Source organism: Grus americana, chromosome 3 (genome assembly GCF_028858705.1).
Source record: "Grus americana isolate bGruAme1 chromosome 3, bGruAme1.mat, whole genome shotgun sequence".
In the NCBI taxonomy this organism is placed as follows: Eukaryota; Metazoa; Chordata; class Aves; order Gruiformes; family Gruidae; genus Grus; species Grus americana.
This window is the reverse complement of record NC_072854.1, coordinates 23,114,035-23,129,377: the sequence shown is the minus strand read 5'-3', so window position 1 is coordinate 23,129,377 and position 15,343 is coordinate 23,114,035. Positions and strand designations below refer to the sequence as shown.

General features: G+C 39.5%; 1 protein-coding gene across 11 annotated transcripts in view; it reads right to left on the bottom strand.

Annotated features, from left to right (window-relative positions):
- Positions 1-15,343, bottom strand: part of ARHGEF10 (Rho guanine nucleotide exchange factor 10) — a 119,509-nt gene that overhangs the window by 40,780 nt on the left and 63,386 nt on the right. For all 11 annotated transcript variants that reach the window (XM_054820521.1, XM_054820519.1, XM_054820516.1 and 8 more), the window contains one exon: positions 13,369-13,544. In XM_054820521.1, the coding sequence (XP_054676496.1) occupies positions 13,369-13,544 (176 nt within the window). The remainder of the gene's footprint in view (positions 1-13,368; positions 13,545-15,343) is intronic.

Sequence of the window (15,343 nt, the reverse complement as noted above, 5' to 3'; positions counted from 1 at the left end):
AGTTGAGTTTTTGGCAGAATTCTGTTCACTTACCTGTCATTTTTAATCTCCACTACTAAACAAACCAAACTACTGCACTGAAAAACGTACTACAAATATTTCTGAAATTTATCCTTCCAGGTTTAAACCAAAAGAAAATTTACAGGCTGTGAAAACCTGTGTGAGGAATCCCTTGTATAGGATGGATATTTTCACTCAAGTGAATTATATTATTTTAAGTTTTAAAAGCCAGGATCACTCTTTGCAGCTTCATAAAGACAGTTACCAGAAATTTCATTTTATTATTGAAAGCAGGTTGGAGAACAGGCACTAACCTGCAACATATAACAGCAAGCATTCAGGCTACCGTTAGATGCTGTAGGACTTTACGCCACAGACTTCAACTGAGGCCACGAAGAAAATTTTAACTGCTTACACAGATGAACTTGCCCTGTGCAGTATATACATCCACCATGTCTGAAAACAGCTGTCCTCTACAATCCTCTTCCTAGAGCTTCAAATGCTCTTACAAACATCCTTGTTTCAGCCTTGGGAATAAGGCATAAATCTTGAATTTCATTCAGTAATTGTCACATGAGTCTATTTTGTCTGCACCATGCATATTTTATAGGCTTTTAATAAGTCAAAATAAAAAGGATGCAATAAGACAAGAGTGTCAAAGCCAATAAACTAACCTGGCACCTGAAATTGTGTCACACAGAAAAACCGAACGGAAGCAATTTTAGGCTCATTCATTAAAGACCACACAGGAAAGGAAGTCAAAAAGCAAATCAATAAATAATTAAAGAGAGCCTGTTTCCATCCTCTGACATTCAAGAAAAGACAAACAGTCAAATTAAGAAGAAATTTTAATAGTCAATCAGATCAATAGCCACAGCTAATATTTTTTCATGGAAGTCCTTTGTGGGAACAAACTGGAATACAGAAAAATAACTGGGCTTCAGAGATAAGCAATGAAGAGAATTCTCTGAGAGCTTACTACTTGGTTTGTGTCTAGATAATGAGTTACAAGTTAGAGTAACTTCATCTCTGAACTGGGCCCTGTAAGGGTTACTCACAATGTCTTTTAAAACAGGATTAGCTTCTCAGTGGTTAACAAAATGTTGACTACCAGTTGATGTGGCTGAGAATTGTCTGACGGAGGGTTTTTCCTGGGCGAAGGAGGTGGGGTGGCACACTAGTCTGTTCATCAGATGTGTTTCTCGGTTCATAGCCAAAGGCTGGCTGCTTCAGCCCACACATGTTCCCTGACCGTTCGATTGCTGGCTGTTTTGGGGTGGGTGTTCACTTTTTCTTTTTTCCACAGAAAGCAGTGAAAAACTCTTGGCTTCACTCCAAAGCAGATATGTGGTTGGTTTCTTTTTGTACTTTGAAATGTTTCACAAATGATAAAGCCATTTCCTTCCCATTTCTAATCCACTCTTACTCATTATCAAGCTCCAAAACAACTTATTTTTCCAATGTGAAAAAAACCCTCCATGAGTTTAGAGAAGGCTCTCCCCAGCTCTACACATCCTACATGTTACAGAGGATGCTGTGCCTGGGCAGGAGAGAAGGCAGCGTGCTGTAACCGATAACCACATATGTGGCTTCGGAGGCAACGTTTTTTGCATTCCACCTACAGATCAAGGGTGAAATCTTGGCCACATGTAAGTTAGTAGGAACTTTTTTTCCATCAAGTCCTTTGTTGCTAAGATTTTACCAGAGGAATTCGTGCCTCTGCAACAGGCAAGTTTATTGCCAACAACCAGTAATTCATGCTAAATATCTAATTCCTTGCTCAGCGTTATTATGAAATATATTCAAGGTTAAAAGAAAACAACACAAAACTGCCATTTTTGCTTTAGAGGGAGGAAAGGAGGTTAAAGTTTAAATTGATTTTTGCTGCTATGTAAAATTGGGGTGGGAAGATTCTGGTTTTTTATAACAATTGCTCCTTACTTTGCTCCTATATTTGAGTATAATACTAAACACTTATTTTACCTGCACATTTCCCAGTGTTACTCTCAGCACCACAGCTTTAAATTCACCAGCTTTGCCTGGTTTGAAGTAATTCTTATAATTGAAACAGAAGCAATTTTAGCCCATTTACACCCAGCCATTTTCAAAGCCTGCAGGAAACTCCCTGGGTGTGGTTAAAGTCAGTTTGACTTGGCTCAGGCAAAATTAAGATTTGGAAAGCTGTGCATAAATATACACATGCAGAAGAGGTGTGTGTGTGCTAATGTTTGGGTGTGGGCGGAGGGGGAGAACTCCCACCTCTGGCAGCAAGCTGCTTTGGTAGGGACCACAGCCAGCAGCTGCAGCTCTCTCCGTGCACGGCCAGCACAGCAGCAGATGCTTTAATGGGCACTGGCACAGCAGCCGCTCCCCTGGGATCACTGTCTATTCTGTTCTTCTGAATTTTCAATTCTTATCGGCCACAAGCATATTGGGTATTATAATCCCGAACTAATGGTGCCCTATGCTTCCTCTCAAACAGCTTTTGCTGTGTGCTCTGATTCTCACTTGTGAATTACTGATTTATCACAGATTTATGCTATTAACAGGGAAAAAGAAAGTGTTACAATGCCTATAGTATACATGCAGCCACCCATAACTTAAACATATATTCCTGGGTTAAACAAACATAATGGCTCAGGTGGTCCGTTCCCATACTAACCTCCTGTTTATTCCCAATTAGGAGGGTTTTTTCAAGTAATATTATTACATAAATCCAAATGGCATGCAAATAAAATAAAAGCCTCATTCAGCATACTCTCAATGTTGCATCTATTCTTGCAAACATTTCTGCATTGTATATCATGTTAAAGCCAAAGACTGTTAATAGATACGCTCCTGGGTATCTCTTTTACTGCAGAGTAACAAATCTGGACAAGATCTGCCTTGAGTATGATTATAGTAATGACCTTTTCCCTACATGGTTCAAAACCACAATACATCAAAATAAATTGCTTTGGAAAAAGCTATATTGACATGACGCAAGAACTGATCTATCCTGGAAATTCAAGGTCCTTATCGAAAAATTACTTGCTTCTGAGACGCCAACCCCTGAAGTCAGACTAGGCGTTACATGAAATAGAAGCTCACGATTGCTCACATGTGAAAACGACAACCAAAACTGAGAGGCTACGTTCCTGACTGTAGTCCCAGCATTATTGAGGAGTAACATGAAATTAATGATACGTTTGAAGAACATGCCAAATTTGAAGACTACTCTGAAAGGCTGGTAGATCCCAAATTTGACTTGCCATTTGCAATCTGGTCTTCGAGGCTGAGTGCTTTTGTATTGCTTCCTCCCACTGAGCCATCTGTTTGCATCCAGGCAGCATACTGAAACAGCTAAGTGTTATGAAGGGAAAAGATTTGGAAAAGATTCAATCCTCATCTTGAGCATAAAAATCACCTGGGATGTGGGGAGAAGTTATATATGTGGGAGGTAACTTTAAAAGTTGCTATGTCTGAGGAAGGCATAGCAAACTGGTACTTGTATAGAATTACGCACTCAGAACAAATAAAAAAATAGGACCCTTCCGCAATGTTTAAGTCTACATTTAAACCTGAGAAGCTTGTACAGTGTTCTGGAAAGCAAAGCATCATGATACCAGATGAATTCTTGATCAGTTCATAACAAACTAGACAGCTTTGATGAGACTGTTAACATGTTTAGGTTAAAGCATGATGACGTAGCAGTAATATATGTAAAACTACTGAAATCATAACTGTTCAATTGTTTTGTTTTAAATGTGACTTTGATTGTCCTGGAATTGTGTCACTGATTTTTTCATCAAGTAACAACAGGCAGACAGCATCCCACTGCTCAGTTTAAGATGCCCACCTTTAGGAAGGACAAGAATGGAGACAGTTTGAGAGACAATGTTATACCTGAAGTAAACCAGTTTCCTATTCTCTGAAGATCTTGATAATTAATTTAAAGAAGGAAAACCAGAAACCATTAATAAGACCCAAGATTCAATTACTGCAGTCGAGGAATTCTTCCCCTAAACTTGGTACTGGATCCTGCTCCTACAGATATGCAGATACACTGAACACAGAACAAATGCCTTACAGATGCTCTGGGGAAGAGAACTTGTCAAATAGAGGAAAAACATTCTCCCTGAGGAGGTCTAGTGGAACTAATTTTCTCAGTGCAAGTAGAAAAGGAGACACTTACGTGGCATTTTCATATACAAGTGATCTATTTCAGCAACAGAGAAACAGAGCTGGCAAAAAGATTACGAATATTGGGAACACCAGGAACACTGTCATTCACTTTGCAGTTGATACAGATGCCCATTGTTAAGTGTTATTCCCTTCCCCTTTACAAAACCTTTTGCAGCAGAACACCTAGCTTTCGCTGGAAGGCCGGTGATGAGGATCCCTTGCTGCACTGAAACCTCCTCTTGCACGGAACTTGACAAATCCAAGCCCCAGCTATACATAAGGGAGGCACCTCCATACCTCTGATCCCTTCTGCCTAGAAATTCTGTATGAGTGTTAAAGCCAGTGACAAAGCGGATGAAGTTTCATTTTTAGATGCTTAACCACAAGCTTCCTGCATGTTGTGTTATGTAAACAAAGCCCTTGACAGCTCCCCCAGCACCACCCTCCTCCTTTGTGCCTTTCCACTTGCTCACTCATGCTGTTCCTGTTTCCATAGACACCTCAGAGAAGCATGTGAGTCGGTTATGTTTTCTCGTTTCGCCTTTACAAGAGCATTTTAATAGCCAATTGGAATTTCAGTAAAATAAAATAAAAAAAAAAAGTAGTCTTGTGAATCCAAAATCCTGGTTTAAGACCTAAACAAGCCCACAGGTCAATTTAAGTTCATAACAGAAAAGCAGACTTTCTGCCTTACCCCTAATTTGTTAACACCAAATCCAACTCATGACCTCCACAGTTGCATGCTCCCAAAAAATTTGAGCCATCATTGGCTCAACTGTAGCTCACCTGCGATTACATCATACTCTCAGGTCCAAACTACACAAATATTTAGAAAGTGGTATCAGTCTCCAGGTTTGGAAATTGGGGCAAATGGGAAGTCAGGAATGATCTCAGAAAACAAGAGCTTAGTTGGCAGCCATCAATCAATGAAAAGCTGAGCAGATACTCACATGTAGCTTTACAGCATAACCTTAAATTAGGTTTAGTAACCTAGTGCAGAAAGCAGCAGCACAAACACATACATAGCATTAAGTAATAAGCCCCTGAGATTACTAGAACACAAACTATTAAATTCAGACATGGGGTAAGCAAGTAATACAGTCAGGACCTATCATCATCATCCACCAACATGAAGAGCATTACATAAACATGAAATGACATTATTCAGTCTAATTATACTTTAATCATGTAAGCACCTAAAGGTAATCTTTATGAGCTTAATTACTGAATGCGATAATCTGAGCCTCTAAAACTCTTTAATGTATTTATTCTCACTACCATGCAAGACAGGGGAGTTCTTCAAGTCCTAATCACAACAAACCAAATACCACATGCCACCCAGTACACATAGAGCAGAGCTGCAAAACAAACCTCCCAAGTCTCAACTCAAAGTATTTTTAACATGCTTCACCTCCCTGTCAGCTGTTAATACCTTGCTCTCAACTGGTAATTATATGAATGCTGAGACTCATCTCGCTATATGCTCATTGTATCAGATCTGAAGACCAAAGAAACAGGTTGCACAAAAGCTACAGTCCAACGACAAAACTGCTTATTCACACAGCTTGAGCAACATGAAGATAAAATCAACAGCTTGCAAATGCAAATACTAAGTAAGGTATTAAATTCATAGTGCTATACCATTTGCGAGTAAAATTATGCAAGAACACCAAGGCAATGCAAAGCCTCTTGAGATGAGAAGTAGCTCATACATAGAGAGCATGGCTTCAGGATTATATTAAACTCTGGCTAATCCTGACCGCGCAGGGAACTTCAGAGATAAAATGCCATAAATACTTTTCCTGCTGACAGAAGCAGCTGTGCTGTGTCAAAGATGAGGAAGGAAGCGAAAGCAGTAGGGAACAGCAGGGAGAAACACAGGAGCCCCGATACACTGACAAGCGTGGACCCCACAGCTCAGCTCCTCGCATCACGCTAGCCAGGACAACGGCCAGGTGTCTTCCTACGTACTGACTGCAGCTCCAGTTCCTGGCTCTGTTCCCATGAGAAAGGAAAATCCCGGAAGCAAATAGACTTTAGAGTAAAGAAAAGAGGTGCCACACCCCTTTCCTCTCAGGGCCTGACGGACCTGGAAACCCCCGCCCTCCTAAGGTGGAAGAGGGGTCACACAAGACCTCTGGGGTGCGCCTACATGGGCACCAAGGGCAGAGAGGAACCGGGTGTGAGACAATAAACACTGACATAAACAGGCAGTGAAAGTACACATGTGAAGGAGTTTAAACGATAAAAGTACTGCAGGCCTGCAGGTGATTGTAAACTGGCCAAGCTCTTAGAGGTTTACACTGGACTTGCCACCAGACTATAACAACTCGTGGAATTTGTACTGTGAGGAGCTTACCTCCCTCTTTAATACTCGCTTATATAGCTAGGTTTCTACTCATTTTACTACTCTGTGTCAAGATGTGGACGAGACCCCTGGCAACACAGAAAAAGCTTTATGGGAGGTGAATGTCAAGCCCTATAATCACTGTAACAAATACGAAAGACAAAGAGAAGAATCTAATTCTAAGTGGGTGAGAGAAACATGTAACACCTAATTTATTCTATGCCTAATCCACCAGCTAAAAACATGTATCTGCTTAATGATGAACTATTTAGTGTCATCCAGTTTGCTCAGTTGAACAGGCTGTTTGGAGTTAGATTTATTGAAAATCTCTGGTCTTTTGTTCATATATATCAAAGATAGTTTACATTTATGAACATATTACATCTCCTTTAGTGTACAGTATTATTTACAGTAGTTTTAAAATAAAGATTTACATTATTACTCTACACATATTTCACAGAGATTAAAGTAAGTTCAACTAGCAATTCATGCCAAATCATCCTTTTTAAAACCTTATCACCAATGCTAGACTTGATATGCCACTAAATATTTAGTCTTGCTTACTCTGGACATTGTATTATGATTGTCCAGCCTTAAAGCAACTTTTTTTTTTGCTTCCCCAATTCTATATTTCTTATTGGACAAACCAGCAAAAACCCAGCTTTAACAGCAATGGCTATCACAGCAGGACTATTTCTGGTTTTGAGAAGAGCTGTCCTTCCACTGAGCAAGACATTGACAGAAACACAAGTGCACACTGCAGCCCATCCAACATCCCTACCTGTTTCCCTGGCAACACTCAAGACACCTACACGAAGCAATTGCTTCAAGCAGAAGGAAACTCTGGAAGGAAGAGAGGAATCATGCCTGTACTTCAGCATTGTCACTACTACATTTGACAATAAACAAAACCCGCAGAGATCAAAACCACAGGCAAGTGGAAAGGGAGTACAAATGTAGGAGAGGAGAGAAGCCATGCTGTAGCAGTGCTGAGGTTTGATCTCAGTTATGAACTGTAAATCTGTGAAACAAAAAAATAACACTAAAATGCAGCCATAGACATAAACGTGCTAACCTGTTTTTTCATTTTACTGTTGTCTCCTATGCTCATTGCTGCATGATATATAGTACAGATGGGTCTTGCTCATTTTCTCTTTCAGCCTTCAGCCATATGGCTCAAACTAAATAGTTCTTTAAGTAATAGGCTATGCTGTGTATGGCTCCTAATCAACATGATCAGCAACAGAACACTGCTGACAGGCACTGGTTTCCCACCCAGAAATGGCAGGATGCTTAGTTCTCTCCTTTTGCTTCTTCAGAGTCTCTGTAGTCTGGTGGTCTTAAGTAAAATCACTGTGAAAAACTTCCACAGCTCACCCTTTTTATTCTTGGGAAGCAGAGAACAGACAACTCAGGGTGGTCATCGTCGCTGCGGTACCAAACAGGCATTTGTCTTGGCACAGAAACCACATTTCATGACCCATCAACAGTTTGTGGAAAGTGCTGCAAACTCATAATTACATGTGCCAGGAGTCTGAGAAACTGAAACTCTGGCCAGTATATTTGACTTGTGCTCCTATATCCCCTTTAAGGCGCAGTGAAATACATGTCTTTTTCAGTGATTTTATGTATAGATGGATGACTTGCAAGTGAAGGTCAACTTCTGATTCTTCTAGAGGGGAATACAGTACATTTTGATAAGAAGTTATGAATTTGCCTTTGACCATAGTTTCCGTATTTTTTGGAAGGCATATTTAAAGTATGTCGTATTAACATGACATATTAAAAGTCAAGTTGTATCCATTGCTCTTTCACCCATAGAATCATAGAATGGTTTGGGTTGGATGGGACCTTTAAAGGCCATCTACTCCAACCCCCCTGCAATAAGCAGGGACATCTTCAACTAGATCAGGTTGCTTAGAGCCCCGTCCAAACTGACCTTGAACGGTTCCATGGACGGGGCTTCTACCACCTCTCTAGGAAATCTGTTCCAGTGTTTTACTACCCTCACAGTAAAAAATTTCTTCCTTGTGTCTAATCTAAATCTACTCTCTTTTAGTTTAAAACCATCACCCCCTGTCCTATTGCTACAGGCCCTACTAAAAAGTCTGTCCCATCTCACCCATCCTCTTTTTTTATCACAAGAGTACAGGTAACATTTAACTTTCTTGGTGCTCTCTTTCCATAAATTCAATCCAACTTCTCATTCTTTTTGACTGAATGAGTATCATTTGCTAGGATACAGCTATGTATTAAAACTTCCTCAAAAGCCAATACAAAAAAATCTCCAGTAAACCAAAACCCAAGGAAATAGCCAGCAGATAAATCCCTTCAACTGCTAAAGATCATTCAGGATGAAGCAGTATATATTAGCAAAAAAGATAACATCAGAACGAATGTGCTAATTGCTTTAGATATTACAGCATCTAAAATAACAAAGACTGAAAATTCACAAAAAAAAAAGTTAGCAATAACCTAGTACTTGAATAGTCATTGATTACTCTTTCAATTCCTCTATGAGATAACATGTTTATCAAAGATACCAATTTACCTGTGGGCATGTTTAAGTGATCTGTGGCCTCCATTAGACCCTTCAGACACATTATATGTCTGAGGTCTTTTGAGCATTTAGGGTTCCTACCCAGAACACAGCATATTTTATACGTGGGCAAACTGAGGTACAGAAGTGACAAGACTCACCCATGAACATACAAGCACTAGAATTCAGGAGCCCTTAAAACAATGTTCATTTCCCAAAGTCCACAATAAATTATTATCTATAGCTATCCAGATGTGAATGCTGAATCCATTACTTTCAGTAGGACACAAACAGAGGAGGTGAAATCAATGCATGCATCAACAAAACCACGTGGAAGAACAGAATCCACTAGTTAACATTACATAAGGAAGATGTGTAATTAAGTGTCTCCTTTTGAGCTTTTCAATGATTTATAACCTAGGGTCATCCCCATATTACATAATACGTTTGCTGAGTTCCTTTCAGGTCTTGAATCATAGTTCTTGTTTCTTCCATTTAGCCACCTCATCTACCATTATAGTAGTTTTCGTATCTTACTGTAAAAAGAAGTCAAATGCTCCCATAACCACCTAAATCATACTTCAAATACCTCTTACTGAACTCCGTTACACAATTCTTCCAGCACAAGTAAATCAAACCCAAGAATATACAATTTCCTGTTCATGCCAAAAGTATTCCTCTTTTACTATATTAATTCAACTTTTCAGTACTATGAATGCATTTGAGCTTCTGCACATGGACCAATTGGGAAGGAAAGGAGAACAGCAGCAGCCTACCAGAAACAGTATGTGGATTTACTAGGGAAGAACTTTATCTTGCATCTTTCTGCAAATGTTTCTCCAGAAGAAAATGAACACATCAGGCCTCTTTGGCACACAAAGATAACCACTTCCATAGGAAATGTCCAGTTGGGATGCTGGAGACTCATACTCACAGACTTTCAAGCAAGATTAACTTCCACACATGAAACAGGACTTTGCCTGATTTGCTCAGAGAAAATGTGATCCAATAAACATACTATTTTTTTTCTGAAGACTGAGAACGTGAAATGTTTCTGCTTTAAATATCATTACAGGAAGCAAACACAAGTTATAATAGCACTCCACTGGGAAACAATATTAGAACCATACAAACAAAGGACTCTGTCAAACAGCCGAGACGTCAATCCTTCTCCATGTTCATAACTATAAGAACTTGTAGTCTACTTTTGGTGCTGGGGAGAACAAGAATAAGGTGAAAGCACATCAAGGACAGAAGCAGCATAGCAGAATATACGCTGGGAAAATTTTCCTGCTTCCCCCCCCACTCCCTCCTCAGGCCACACAGTTTCTCCTGCCAAAAGACAAAGGCCTTAAAAAAAAAAAAAAACCAAAACAAACCACGACATGAATTTAACAACCCCTAAATGTGTTCTCCTCTAGAATTCAGAAACAGAAGACTGGTACGCAATGCAGATCTGGGTAGAAAACTGCAAATTGATGATTTTGCCAAGAGAAAACCAAGTTCACACAGCCCTTGCTTTCCACCTGAGAACAGTACTAAAGCATGCCCTTAATTTATACATACTCATAAAACTTTTCAACCTTTCGGCAGTTACATATTAGAGCCTGTACGAGATGAATTCAAATTCAGCTGTTAATTTCTCTGTAGCATCCAAAGTAAAGTTTGCATCTTTAAACTACACTATCGTTTCATGCAGCATTGTAGAAAGCTGAAAGCACCAATTACATTTAGCCAATAATAAAGTGAGATATGCTTATGACAGTTGCCTCCTCATAAAGGATTTTGATGGAGAAAAAAGTGCCACGATAAGAGCAATGTAACTAATAAGTAGTAATCCTCACAAGGTCACAACCAGAATCCATCATGAATCCTTGCTAATCACAGCAGTAATGTGAGAATACCAACCTTACAGGGGTCAAGTACTTAACCTGGTGAGCTGCAGACACAAACCAACTTTTCACAGTGCTTCAGAAATGGAAGAGGTGACCCCCTACTACTTAATACTTTTACACAGAATCATTGTTATTCTGTATCTCTCCAGTTCCCACAAACTGGAAATGACAGCTGAAAATAAGGTCTGAGACATGGTTCTACATCATGGAAGCAGGATTTAGCCTGCAGCATCCCAAATTATTCTTGATCATTAGATGTTATTAAAACCACATTCTGAGAGGCCACTGGGATTTCATGACAGCAGTTCCTTGGTATACTTTGAAAGCAGAGGGAAGCATAACTTAACTTTATGATGACTGCAAAGTCATGCAGTTCCAGGCAGAGAATGACAATATTTTGCTGGCAGTGCTTTGTAATTTGTGGTAAATACCCAATAGTCTCACCATCGATGCAATACTACCAATGATAAAGGTTGTGTCATGATCAACTATAAAATGCAGCATCTTGGTGGGTGCAAATAAACAAGCAACAGTGAACTATTACACAAAGCCCTGCCAGTCCTTTCCCTCTGCAGGAAGGCCATACTTTCTGAGTTTCTGTAATCTTTAGCAGCCAAGAAGACTGGAATGAAAGGGGCAACTCTACAGAATAACTAACACCATTAGGTGTATATTCAAACTTGTCTATACAGGTTAATTCAGACAAGTCTGTATTCAGAGTAACAGCTAGCGCAGACACAGCAGCACATGCAAATAGCAGGGCTACGCTCTTCCTCTTTCATGACTGATTATATTTAATTTAGTTGGATCACTTGGCAGAAATGTTTGATTAAAGCTGAGGGAAGATTTATTCAGTTGTATAACCAGTATCCTTCATATTCTTTTTAATTCTTATATTTGATTCCTTTTATTAGAAGACGACTGAATTAATACAACGATCAGAGCTTACCAAGAGAACAATTAGTTCAGCTCATCTTTTACCTATTGAGTACCATTTAACCTGAAGGTTGAGACTACAAATGATGAACAATGTAATTTCATTTTTTTGTGATACTGTCACCAAATATCATGAAACTGAGAAGCCTCAAAGCCAAGAAGTTCAAGTAGGTTCTACAGGACTGTTTGAGTGAGGGTTTTTCTCTCTCCCCTCATGCTCCACTTCCCCATCTGATCTTGCTGACAGGCAAGGATTTGGTCTAATCAGCTGCAAAGCTGCTGCACAAAGTTGCAGCTGTTCCTCCCACACTCACCTACGAGAGGGACCCCGAATTCTAAGTAATACATTCCCTTATATACACTCCTTTCACGGTCATGCATACAGCAGCTGGAAAATGATAATGTAAGAGCTTTAATTTCATTGTCTAAATAGGTCATTAATTAAAAGCAGTTACAAGAATGAAGTCATCCTTGAAATTGAGACATAAGTACCTATAAAAATTTTCTGTGGCTATTTACAAAGGGAGGAGCAAGAAGACCCTGACAATAACCATCCTGGAGCATATTAAATACCTGGGGATTTTAAATGCTGCAACTGCACCTCAGACTGTTCTGAAGTGTAACATTTATATCTCTTTAGAGCACAACTGTGGGAAAATTCATAAGGCCAAGGGTGCAATATTAAATAAATGTAGTGTGAAATAATGCCCAGAGTTAGCACTGAAACCCATGTAAATTATAGACCATTAACAGCGATCACAATCTAGATATATTGAATGCACTTAAAAATACAATATTTAGGCAAAGAACAGGATATAAAAATAACTCATTATATATGAAAGGCTAGCTACTGAGTAAACTCTTGAAATTCATACATCTCTTGAGGGTAGTTGGCAGGCCTCTAGGAGGGATTAATAAGCACAGAAAAAACTTGCAAACTTCAGAGCTTGAGGTTGTTTCTGGACAGAGGCTAGGAGGAAACAACCTTTTGGCATATTGTTTAAAAAAATAATTAAAATGAAACTTGAAGTTTTTTTCTGAAGCACTTATTACTATGCTTGAAGGGTAGGATACTATGGGCTTGAGAGAAGTAACTTCTACCCTGCAGTAACCACTTGTGCCCAGACTCTTACTCTACAGCAATGGGGTGGCTTGTCATTTTTATTGGGAGAAACTTCCTTGCTTTAAATATGGGATAAAGAACGCACACCAAAACCACCTTTTTGCGTGCCCACACACATCCATGCTTTAAAACTCTTCATGCATAAAAGTGAACCAGGACAAATACAAGTAATTCATGTTGCAAGGCAGAAGACTGGCTATCACTTCATGGATTCTCAGTTTCTAAAGAAAGAGGTTATATTACTGTTCATGTTACAGAAGTCTTCAGGCACAAAATGCTTTCCTTTGCTTTCAGTAGTCCATTGAAATTCAAATGTGGAATTTAATAAAAAAGTCTGGAAAAGTCAATAACTCCTGTCACTTACTTGGCTTAGAATTAATGATGACATTTTCAGCAGAGTGCTGGGGTGGAAACCTGCAGTTCTCTCCTTGGCCCTCGCTGCTGCCATACTCTATGACTTCCACTTGTCCCAGCGGCACGCTCCACTTCAATAAATACCTCTGGCCAGTTGTCACGGTGCCACCGCTTTCATAGGAAGAGCTGGAAGATGCACGAATTATTACTGTGACAAGCAACTATGTCTCATGGCATCTCATTTATTATTTTAGCTTCTGAAATCTTCTGTTTATCAGCCTGAGTACCATGCACAACTTTAACCAAATACATGCATCAGGCTGACTTTTGTGACTGACCTTTCCTGTGAGTTCAAAGAACTGCTATGCAGGTGCAGATAATCTTGTTTACAAACAGCACAGGACTGCCAACAACAGTCCCTACACTTCTATAACAAAACATAAATGACCGTCTTTTAAGATCAACATGCATCTTGACATCATTATATGAGTACTTAGGATGATACCTAAGTCTTTTGGATTGTGCTGTCTTTCAGGACAGTACTTGAAACAGTGCTAAAAAAGTAACTGCTACGTTTAGGGAAATGTGGATGATGGGACCTTTGAATGACTACTGGCAGCAGGAAGGGCAATGTCACCTGCCAAGGGCTGACGAGCTAACATTTCTGCTGAGCCCCACAGCCCAGGATGTTCTTTACAGCAGACCTTTGCAACTGCTGTGCCTTCGGAAAGTGATACCACGTGAGCTGCTGCCGCTGCTGCTGCTGAAGGAAGTGTGTATCACACCAGGCATTTCAGAGAAAACAGCATGCTGAGGAAGCTCACTTGGAATAGAAATGGCATTTATACTCCCTTTGTTTCCTTCATTCCCTTATCCACATTCAAGGACATATAACAAACACTTATCATAAAGGACAGAAGAGATGTTAAAGTGAACAAAAAGAGTTTATTTCACAAAAAGCATGACTGAAATAGAGAAGTTAAATGCTTAGGAGAAAAATCAGCAAAATGTATTTATTGTGAACAGTACCTTAACGCTGATGTTCAGCTACTCAGCTACCTAGTCACAACGCAGTCATACTTTTGTTTCATTGAAGAGACAAGTATGAAGAAAAAACACAAGTGCCCCAGCTTAAGTAAATATTTATAAACTCTTGATCTAGTTCAGAAGAAAGAAAACAAGACAAGGGAGGACACAGCTGTTCAGTCACTAAGGATAGCATCCACCCCATCCAACTCCTGCTACTTAAAAGCGAGGTCTCCAGTTAGAGACGGTCATCTAGACTACATGTGAAGAAGGACCTTCTGAGGGTCATGTACTTTGTAGAAATACGTGTCTTTTGACAGCTATACAAAATTGGTCTGGAACCAGTGGTCCCCAGGTTCCTGGAACCTTTTCTGTAAAGGTTGGACAAAAGGTGCTTAGGAAAAGGGAGCTCAAACATAGTGTGCAGCTACATTTTGAGTTTCTGAAGCACTCTACAGCTCATGGGTAAATCCGCAGGCATGCACTTTAAGAACCACTGCTATGACAGAAATCTAGCTTAGATAAGATGCCTAACTTCCATACAACTAAAATGAAGAGAAATAAGGCAAGCAGTACATTCTATAGCATATACTTCTTTTGAACCAAAAATTCTGGACTGGATACAGGTGACATATGTGAAATTTGGCAGTTGATTTCCTTCAGTCATGAACTATATTCTGCATCAAAAAGGTAGTTTCTTCTGCACTAAACATCTAGGAGTAGTCCATGAATTATTGAAGGAATCCTGAATTCACACACAGCTTGCAGGTGGACCCACCTGCAATTGAACACCCCAAGGAAGTCTCAAACTCTTTTTTTGCTGGAGAATAAAGCTAGAAATACATTCAACTATTCTAAAACCCCTCTGTTATATAAATAAGGGAGTTGGAAAGCAAACCTTAACTGCTAGAGAAAACCATAATTAATTATTTTCAGAGTTAGCAAACCCCCATGACACA